Source organism: Syzygium oleosum, unplaced genomic scaffold (assembly GCF_021117445.2).
Source record: "Syzygium oleosum isolate NSW1041296 unplaced genomic scaffold, Sole_v2.1 Sole_v2.02, whole genome shotgun sequence".
Taxonomy (NCBI): Eukaryota; Viridiplantae; Streptophyta; class Magnoliopsida; order Myrtales; family Myrtaceae; genus Syzygium; species Syzygium oleosum.
The window spans coordinates 13346753-13357579 of NW_026607486.1; the positions used below are offsets into that span (position 1 = coordinate 13346753).

General features: G+C 40.5%; 1 protein-coding gene across 2 annotated transcripts; it reads left to right on the plus strand.

Moving 5' to 3' along the window:
• The first annotated feature begins 591 nt into the window (after window positions 1-591).
• On the plus strand, window positions 592-7250 carry LOC115681777 (uncharacterized). 2 transcript variants are annotated; one of them, XM_030605848.2, is made up of 6 exons: window positions 592-741; window positions 2718-3222; window positions 4789-4905; window positions 4985-5391; window positions 6412-6612; window positions 6902-7250. In XM_030605848.2, coding segments are annotated over exons 2-6 (1215 nt in total). In that variant the 5' UTR covers window positions 592-741; window positions 2718-2733; the 3' UTR covers window positions 6903-7250. The 2 variants fall into 2 exon arrangements, with proteins under 2 accessions (XP_030461708.2, XP_056160224.1); XM_056304249.1 differs by lacking the exon at window positions 6902-7250 and having other exon boundaries at window positions 5974-6550.
• Window positions 7251-10827: the final 3577 nt, after the last annotated feature.

Consider the following 10827-nt stretch of genomic DNA (forward strand, 5'->3'; position numbering starts at 1 on the left):
TTGAAATTTCAAAAATCGTATCAGTAGTTGTTTGTCCTCCAAATACCGAAAAGTCGGAAAATGATTTTTAAAAAAAACATTTTCCTTTAAATAAATGGATCCTACATATTAGATTGCATTTCGTTGCAAGTTTTCATAATTCTATTGGATTTATCCTTTTTATTTTTTTTATTTAATTTCCGGCTAATTCCAAATAGGAAAAATGAGACTAAAAAGGTCCTTGAACTTTGGCCGACATGTAATCCGGTCCATGAACTTTTAATTTGTTCAATGCGGTCTGTGAACTTTTGACATATTTTCAATTTAGTCCTTAGACTATATGAGAATGTTTAATGTTGTCTTTGATCTTGAATTAATGGAAGGATAACATAAAACATTTTCATATAGTTCAAGGTCTATATTGTACGTGTAACAAAAATCCAAGGACCATATTGAAAAATTCAAAAATTTAATGATCACGTTGCATATCAGATTAAAGTTAATGAATCATATTGGATAAATTAAAAGTTCAGAAATAAAGTTACCCGTGATCCCGGCCCGCTTGGCCCTCGACCCGGCTTACCACGTCCAAACGGACGAACGACTGAGAGAACCGTTCCGCTCGTTCCATTTAATCCGCCAACTTCTCCGTCCGTGGTCACTCGGCGCCTTCAGATCGACAGGGTCCCCTTCTTCACTTCGCTTCGATTGTCGTTCCGCCATTTTCGCGTCTCGAGAAGCTCCGTCGTTGCAGCCTTGCTGGTACGTTTCTCTTGCGCCTCTCTGCTTCTGATCGCGCCTCTCTCGCGGCCTTTCTGCATGCGGTTTGATCGGCGACGGCGACGGCGACCGCTTCTGAATCCGATGCTTTTTCCGCCGCGTCTTCCGCTGTAGGCGCGGTCGATCCTTTTCTTTTCTTCTTTGTGTGTTTTTCTTTTCCTTCCGGTTTTTCGGTTGCCGTGCCGATTTCGGAGCGAAGCGCAAGGTCGTGACTTGGCATTGTTCTTCGGAGCCGCGACGAAATGGATGTGCGTGCTTTTGCTTTGTACGTCGAGTTCCGTGTCGTCGGCCATTAGCTTTGAGGTTTTTCCATGCTCTGCGAGGTTTCTCGGTGTGGATTTGGGCAATGTGATGCCTTTGATGAGTCCGGGCGACGAGCTCTTTGCTGTTCGGAATGACGTATTTCGTGTTTACCTACTAGGATCATTTCTCTCTGCTAATCGAGTCCGTGCGTGTTTGAGCGGACGCCTTTTTGAGAGTATTCGGTTTGATTCTTCGTTCCGGTGACGTGAAGCGTGAGAATCCGGCTCTAAGTTATGTTAGGCTGGCTCTGAGGATGGCTGAATAGAGTCCTATTCTTCTGCTATGTTTTGTTCGTCTTGCTTGCGATATTTGGTTTGACAACTGGTGGCGATGTGAAGAATCTCCCGACGATCCTTGAACCGGAAGGCAAAAAGTTGAATCTATCTCTTCTGATAAGTATCGGGAAGTCCAGTTGTGAGGAGCTATGTTAAGTACTTATTGTGTGAAACTTTCTAAATTTACGCCAATTTCAACTGTACCTCGAGCTTTCAACACGTGTTTTGACATACCTGCATACCGTTCGCTCTCGACCATTGTTAGCATATATCTCAAGAAGTTATAATTAGATTTTCTATAAACCCAGGGGCTTGATGGCCGACTTCATTGGAAAATAGGTGACCTTATTTGTACACGACTTATGATCTTGAGGTTCTTGGACCTAGAGGCTAAAATAAAAGGCCTTGGATGAACGATATGACTAGCTTCTGTTTTTCTTTTCTTCTTCACCAGTATAAGCTTCTTAGATGAGCACTACAATGATAACATTTTATGGACATGATCTGGAGGCAATTAACAGAAATAAAGAAATGAAGGTCTTGGAAGATACCTTAATGCTGTGATTAAACAATGAGACCACGAGAAGCGTTGCAATGGAAGCAGGTTGTCACCAACAAGGACTGTGAAAAGATTTCAGACGAGTATCGTGCTGGATTATAGAAGAATAGGTCCACTTATGCTGTATTTGGTTCATGCCAGCCACCCAGGTCCACTCAAATTCCAGTAGTCCAATTGTGATTAGGAATTGTTTGTGTTGTAGTTGTATCCTTGGTTGACTACAGTTGACCTCTTGATTTGATCCTGACTGAATATATGGTCATTTCTTGAAAACATGTTAATATTGGATGTAGGCATGATCTTTGGGTGGGTATTTGGTAATTAGATAAAAGTAAGCAAATCATTTCGCGGAAACCTATTTTTTAAAACTCCATTTACCTTTAACATGTGGTCAAAGTTTATTTTTTAATCCTCTAAACAAGGAATCTTGCTCTCCTATTGGCCTTTACTTTGAGGCTACTAAACACTTTATTTCACAAGTAGTACATCCTTTGACTCCTAGGGGAATGTGTCAATTTGATTATGCATGTGAAATGTCTATTGAATGCTTTTACAGAAGTTGCAGCTCAATCTAGTTCAATTTCTGTCATTGTAAGTTACAAGATTCCTTTATGAGCACCTTGGTTCTATGTATTTGAATTTTGATGGATGTGTCAAAATTTTAAGGAAGTATGAAATTGATGAAGAGATTATGTTTACAACGTCCATGATTACCTTCAGTTACGACCTTAAAGAGCGCTACAAAATTAAATGTCTTTCGAGTTTATAGATTGGTTTGGGTGTGAAACTTGCAAATATTATCCACTTTATGGTTGCTGCAGTTTCTCCACGGCAAAGATGAAAGGCAAGAAGAATAAGTACTCAGGCCCATCTTTGAGGAAGGCAACTGGAAAGATAGGGAAGGGCACTTTCAAGACACATTCCAAGATGATAGTGACTTCTGCACCTGGTGGTGGTCCTCCTCCTAATACCATTGGTGTTTTGGAGGTTCGTCCAGCAATGGCCAGTGTCATAGCGTTGGAGGGTGGTCCTACCGTTGAACCAACCCCATCTCTGACACATGAGGAGAAGAAAGTGGAAAAGGATAGTGAGTGGGATGCGGGGTTTATATTTATGTGTAGTGGGAAAACGAAGCCGGAATGTTATCGATATCGTGTTTTTGGGCTGCCTATGGGAAAATTGGAAGTAGTGAAGAAAGTCAAGCCTGGTGCAAAACTATTCTTGTTTGATTTTGACTTAAAACTTCTCTATGGAGTATACGAGGCGACATCCGAGGGAGACTTGGACATAGAGCCCATGGCATTTGACCGGAAATTTCGTTCCCAGGTATCAAGGAACTTTCGAGATAATCTATTTATTGCATCTTGAGGGTGGAGTTAGCATTGCGTTGAATGTAGTGCTGGAGTTTTGGTTGATGATTTAAGCATGCAACTTGGCTCTTCTTTGATTGAAAGTGATTTTGTCTCTGGTGTTTATTGAAGAAATGCACTCTTTTGGCTTGCTGGACTCCAGTACCACGTCTGGCTCTTATCCTCTGGGAGCTTTTGTCTCACATGCTTATTCATAAAATAGTGGTGAAGTTAGACAGTTTCCTTTTTTTTCTTTATTTATTGCTAGTTTTTCGTGGTTTTTTGGGAGTTGGGCAGTGGGATATTGGTTGGAGTGAAGTGAGTTAGGAATTGCTGAGCCCATTCCAAATCCAATTAGTCCTGATTATGACCTGAACTTGTCCCAATCCTGTCTCTGTGTTGAGCACTTGAGAACTTGATACTGCACAGATGGTCTAGTTGCTCCTTTTGAGTATTTTGAAGAAATTGGTATACAATACAAAGATAGATAAAATAATTATCTGAATAATCTATTGTATTATAATGAAGGTACTTTATTAGTATGATAGTCGGGTTTGGAGTAATCACTGACTATGTTGCCAAGGCTTGTAAGGTATCTCATTGTTGATGCCTCATTGTTGTCCTACTATAGGATTTGCGCTAGTTGGGAACTCGTTTTAACTGAACCTGTTGCCATTCCTAGAGTTGGGTGGTGGCTAAAGGTATCTCATGTTTAGCATGCCCTTGGATTGATTCTGCTGTTTGCTTTTATATGTTTTTATTTATCATTTTGAGGTTCTTCTTTTATTTAATATTGAAGAATATAATTTTCAAAAGTAAATAATGGTCTCTTTGGTGTCAAGTGATGACGTGGATGATCTTTGCATTGGTCTTGCCATAACAATGTATAATGTCTTTAGACTATGAAAAAGAATGATGTGTTGATTTACTACCTCTTAATCGAATGAGTGGAGACCTCACCACAAGAAGTACAAAGTACAAAGTAGAAAACCAAAATAACGAAGCCTGAAATATAAATGCTGGTGGTGGCTTTTGTCAATGATTTTTTTGATTAAGCTGAGCTCTGCGACCATTGTTGGCTGTGGCTGATCTGGACCATGGACATGTAACTCACAGTTAGTGTTAATGGCAACTGGTATGGATCTGTAGGGATGCATAGTTGTGTGATGACTGGCCTCTAATGGAGGTGGCTCAAGATGCGTTGGTTCACCGACGGCAGAGGTTGAACTGAATTTGACTCAAATTTTCAACACCATGAGTGCCAGTGGTCAATATGAGTGTTGCCAGCCAGTGGTGGTCGTATTAGATTTTGTAGTGATACTAGCATTTGATTACTAAACTTCAGTGATGTGGTTGAAAAATTCATGTTACGCCAACTCCTAGTTGGAGATGATATATCCTTCAATGATTTTGGTTTCCAGCTAATTTATCTTACTTTTGGAATCACTTTCAGCAATATTTTTGTTTGATGGATATCTTATGTTCCTAGTGCCTTCAGAAAGTTTTTATATTGATGGTTTTCTTACTCCTTTCCACAATGTAGGTGAGGTTTAGGATCTTCAAAGAGTGTTTACCTATTCCTGAGAGTGTTTTCAAGAAAGCAATTGAGGATAATTATGTGAGCCGTTCTAAGTTTCGACAGGAGCTCAACAGAAAGCAGGTAGATGTCATTCACTTTATTGGCAACAATAGGAATATCTGGGCTGAAAAAATTCTGATAGGCTTAATCTTTGCTGTAGGTGAGGTCTCTAGTATCATTGTTTAGACCATTAGATGTGATACAACCTTCTTCTGTTGCCTTCCCCTATGATACGATGCGGTGTGCTCGACCAGCTTATGCTCTGGAGAAACATTTGGAGCCAATGTCAGGGTTTCCTCCTCGAGGAGACTTGTATCTACCTTGGAGGCAGCACCCCAGTTCCCTGGCCATTCCTAGGCAGCAATATGAAGGCCCCATCCTACAAGTGCAGTATGAGCAATATGGATCGGAAACTCATATGGGACAGATAGAACCGGTTATGGAGTCTCATTACTATGTTCGGCAAGTTGCTCTACCTCCTGAAGGAGGCTCACAAATTTCTGCAGAAGTTCATGAGCCATACTTCCCTGAAGAACCACTATATTCTGTGCATGATCCATATAGAAGGTATTACACATTTATATACTCCAAAACTAGTGTTTGCATAAAGGAACTAGCTTGGCCAATGGCAGATCTAATGTATTAATGTCACGAATTAATTACTTCCTTGTAGTACTAATTGGTTCACTGTTGAAGACCCATGATTATTAAGAGTTTTCTAGTGTTGAGGTCCTCACATCAGATGAGATAGGTCTTATCTGAAAAGTGAATTAGTTGGAAATAGCAAGCACATGGCAATGTGGACTGAGAACCAAAGGCAGGCTAGTTTGAATTGCTGGATAGTGAAGAAAAATGCATTGCTATGTGTCTGCAGCTGTGCTAGTGGGGGATCTTATGGGGTTATCTCTTGCCAATAGGAGCTTTCACCGTGGGATGATCTTTGACGGTTTCTTGTTTTTCTGGAGATTATATAAAATTCCATTTTTGGTATTTCGCTTATGCTAGTGATAGGTCTTCTGACATTTTGTCATGTTGCGTAGGCTGACCAGTGCTTTCTTGTGAGCAGATTCACGTTGATCAACTTTTTTTCAAGATATTCTTTATGTCACCTTTGTCTAACTTAGTTAATGAAGGGTTGTTTCTCTTTAGAATAGTTACTGCTGTTATTACTTTTGTGTATACTGCCTTATGGCCCAACAGTAGGACTCGGTCTAAATAAGAGGTATCCAGGGGATGACGTGAGAGGTAATCCAATTTTTTAATGCAGTTTCTGCATTACCAAGAAAGCTATTTATTAAAAAAAAAGAAAAGAAAAGAATAAACATTGATACCTAGGTACACGCAGCAATTTGGTAATTACTAAACCTTTCCTTTTATGTAAGTTCCTTCTTTCCGTTTGTATTTTGCTTTTAATAACTTTTTGCACAGTGGAAACTCAGATTTAGTTCATTGAAGAACCTGTTCATGGAAGAGACAAACTATCAAAGAGGGAAGTACCTAGGATAAGTGTTTGGCGATGAACTTTCGTTACATCTTATGTTTATTTTGAAGCTTCTGGATTCTGATAGTATTGTCATTTTTCTTTAGCTTCGTCATACCGTCGCAGCCATCTTCTTATGCATACAAGGATTGGCAATTATCCTACCAACCACATTATAATATGGCTCATGATGGCCCTGCCCAAGCAGTTACTGTTCTTCCTGAAAGATTAATACGTGAAACCGTTGCTTTGCGTGAGGCAAATCTTTCAGTTGGGCATCGAAGTGGAGATCCTTCTTCTTTAGCATGGTATTGCCCTTTGGCCTTTGTTGTGGCGATAGTCAGCTTTTAAATTTTTCGTCACATGGTCCCCGTGTTCCTCTCGAAAGAATGTAATTCTCGATGATCAATGAGTCCATTCTGATATATTTAATGTCTCACACCATTGATACTTAGAATATGTGATCCCTATAATAGTTGGTAAATCATCTTAAACTCATATGGAGAAAGACCTTTTGAATATAGATGTATTGGGAGGTAGGTCGTCCATAACTGGACCAAAATTGCTGAAACCAGTTGTTCTCTGTGTACTATGCAGAGTGCAGGCAGGCAGGTTCTGAATGCGAGAATTTGGAGCTTCATCGGGATTCCAAACTGGTTCCGTAATTTGCTGGCGATTCTCTCTCAGGACAGACTTGATCTTTGATGAGGTTTCTGTCACGAATCAAGTATTCTCGTATCTAGTCATGTTTTCGCTCCGTGGCTTACTTCTTTTTGAGAAATTAATGTACATATTGTTTCTAGAGGATTTGCTTACCTCCTCTGCTACTCTCGGACTAATAGCAGAGTGCAACCACTGGTTCAAAAGTACCTAATGACCGGAGTTTACAATGACCTTTTGCAGGCAGAAAGTGAATACATATTGCAGTTAGACTACAGTTCGATAATTCGCCTCAAAGATTACGATTCAAGTCACATGAGGATTTAAGTGTAGCACTGACGATTCGCTTTAGCATGCGATGAACTAGTGTTCTTCATTCACGTGATCTTATTTTAAAGGGTTAATATCACGAAAACCCTCGAACTGGTACACTTATGATAATTTTACCCCAAATTAATTTTTTGACCATAAAAAAATTTTAAATTGGTACACTTGTAATAAATTTACCTTCAGTTTGTTTCCGTTAAATTTTACTGTTAAATTGCTTTGTTAAATGATATGCGATAGTTAACTGATGTACCAGTTTTATGTTTTACCATCCATTTGTCACAGGTGTACTAGTTTGTGATTTTTTGTGATATTAATTTAATTTAACGGAAACTAACGAAAGATAAATTTGTCACAGATGTTCTAGTTTAGGGTTTTTAGTGGTCAAAATATTAGTTTTGGGTAAATTTGTCACAGGTGTACCGGTTTGGGATTTTTTGTGATAAAAAAAATAGTTTGAGGTAAAATTGTCATAGGTGTACCAGTTTGGAGTTTTTCGTGGTATTGACTTTATTTTAAAAGTATCAGAATCAATGTTTAGCATGTCAAAGAGTCGCTTCGATGCAGACATGTTTTTAGGACGTGTCGACATGTTGGTTCAAACGTATCATGTTGTGTCGTGTCCCGAGCTTCGCGACAATAAAACCGCGTTCGTTACACCTCGCTCCCGGCTTTGGTTTATGGTGTTGGGGATGAACAGGGTTGCTGTCTGGCCAATTTTGTTTCGAACAGAATCGAGTCATATTGAAATGCCATCTGCGGTGGTCCTCCATGAAAGGGGTTCAAAAGTCGCCGACACCTCGCAGGAACCCCGCGCGTTCAAGTCCGACCTCAAGTGCGCGCAAGTCTTAGGAGAGCGTGGTACCTAAGAGTCTTCTAATAATTGCACCTCGTCTTCCTCTCAAAGAAAAACGACAAGCTTGTTTTTATTTGTTTATTATTTTTTTCATTTTGTCGTGGGGGGTAATAAATTGAGGAAACAGACAAATTAATTCGCAATTGGAGCATATTTCCTCCGTTTATCATCATTGAACATCATTATTTCAAGATGGTCATTCAACGGTTCTCATGCTTGGCATTGCCCCAACGTTTGGAGTTGCACATGAATACGCTCCCTCCACCCTGTTTCTTTCTTGAGGATATAATAAATGGGTATTTATGGAATTGATATATCAAGCGATGTGTTGGATTTGTAAGTATGCATCGAACAAAACGGGTCGCATACTTGACATTTTGCTTTCTTTTTATAACTCATTTATATCTATCTTTGCGAGTTGATTCCTCGTTGCAAGACATACTTGTTGCTTTGGTCGGTTATCGTTGTCCTTGTTAGTCAAGACGAGTTTGGGACCGGTCAAGTCAGGCTTGTTTCTTGGCCTTCATGTAGCTCCTTATTACCAGCTTGTCCATGTCTGAAATGCATGATGTCCAGACAGCTCGTTATGTAACATGAAGGAACCAAACGTACCTTCAAATCGAGATTACATTACCAAATCCACATAACAACAGCACTCATGAAGTACTTTACTCGACTTACCTCGTCTAGATATCACCACTGTTTACGTATCCATGATGATACGCGACGATCTCGAATAGATCATCGATTTGTTCTAAATCGAGAGAATCTAGATCCTGCTAACGACACGCTACTCTGAAGAGGCGGGAAATAGTTCGTATCAAACACTAATTGCGACCTCAAAATACAGATTGGCATAGAATGGCAGAGCACAGGAACTACAACACAACATAAGGAGTTACATCAAAAGCCAAACGTTCTCCTTAACACAAGTCGTGGGTGTGGGTCATGCACGTGCGGTCTGTCCATAGACACAAGCCCCTGTCCTAGGCACATGCTCATGCATGTGGGTTCATAATTTTCTGAACAGACAAGACGTAAATCGCAAAACGTGCTCTTGTTCGCAACCAAATCTTCTTGGGGACGGTGCGTTTTTTGCAACACTTTGCCAAAAGAAAATGCAAGTAACCTTTCACAATTATTTTTTGGAAAGTATCGGGGAGATGCAATTGCATTTTCAAAAGACTTTAGTTCTTCAGCGCAAGGCATGTCCGGATGTGTTTTGGGCTTTGAGTAATTCCGGAATGCTAATAACTTTTTTTTGTTTTTCAATTTTACTCTCACTAAACTTTCATAATTTCGGAAATGTCCTCGTCTTACGCGACATTGCCTTAGCCAGCTGTTGGCAAGCTAGATTTGGCGCTGGCCAACCTCACTTGAGGTCGCTAGCCAGTGCCAGATCTTTCCAGATCTGGCTCGTTGGCGGCTTGAGGCCCATTGGCAAAGGTTTAAGGTTTTTTTTTTTAATTTTCAAAACTAGCAAAAGTGCTTTTTTTTTTGGTCGACTAGCAAAAGTACTTTACAAGTATAGTTTTTTCCAAAAGACATTTAAGTCAAAGTTGCTTCCCAATATGTTTTTAAATTACACTCTACCACACATTATTTGCCTTTGAAAAAACCATTTTACCTAAAGTCCTTTGCATTTCTCAAAGGGTGTTTTTCCAAAAAACTGAACAAAACGCACTGAAGCAAATAGATCAACCATGTGAACTCCAATATTTTATCAAGTTTTTTTCGCTTGATTGAATTGTTAAGGGAAAATTTCAAATCAGTACCCAAAGTGGGGTCATTTTCTCAAAAAGGGATCCAAAGTGGATATAGTGCCAAATAAGGGCCTGAAGTGCCCAATCAGTCTTAAATAGGGGCCTGAAGTGCCTAATTAGTTTCAAGTAAGGGCCTAGGTTCGTCGGCCGGTCAAATGCTTGAGGGCTGACAAGCACGTCACTGTTCCGGCGATTGGAATAAGGGCAATTTCGTCTTTTACTTTTTTAAATTTTTTTTATTTCTTTTTTTCTTTTCCTTTTCCTTTTCTTCTTCTTTTTTTTTTTCTTCTTTTCCCTCAGCCGGCCATAGCCGGGGATGGCGGAGGTTGTCGGCCTAGGGTGGAGGTTGCCCTCGCCGGCGTCGGGCGAGGGTCGCTCTCGCCCGCCCAGCCCAGGCGAGGGCGACCCTTGTTCGATGCCGACGAGGGCAACCTAGGGTCGGGCGAGGGTCGCCCTCGCCCGCCCAGCCCAGGCGAGGGCGGCCCTTGCCCAACGCCGGTGAGGGTAGCCTCTGCCAGAGGCCGGCAACCTCCGCCGGCCCCGGCTATGGCCGGCGGAGGGAAAAGAGTAAAAAAAAAGAAGAAGAAAAGGAAAATGAAAAGAAAAAGGAAAAAAGAAGCAAAAAAAAAATAAAAAAAGTAAAAGACGAAATTTCCGTTGTTCCGATCGCCGGAACAGTGACGTGCTTGCCGGCCCGTGAGCATTTAATCGGCCGGCGAACTTAGGCACTTACTTAAGACTAATTGAGCACTTCGGGCCCCTATTTGAGATTGATTGGGTACTTCATACTTTTATTTGATATTATGTCCACTTTGAACTCCTTTTTTAGAAAACGACCTCACTTTACGTACTAATTTGAAATTTTCCCAACCGTTAATGAACTCGAATTTTTCTTGTCTGGTGGGGACGAAGACAAG

Bases quoted from the DNA above. Each gene is read 5' to 3' on its own strand.
- LOC115681777 (XM_030605848.2), top strand. From the start codon at position 2,734: ATGAAAGGCAAGAAGAATAAGTACTCAGGCCCATCTTTGAGGAAGGCA. The intron at 3,223-4,788 runs GTATCAAGGAAC...TCCACAATGTAG, and splicing joins ACCGGAAATTTCGTTCCCAG to GTGAGGTTTAGGATCTTCAA. The intron at 4,906-4,984 runs GTAGATGTCATT...TCTTTGCTGTAG, and splicing joins AGGAGCTCAACAGAAAGCAG to GTGAGGTCTCTAGTATCATT.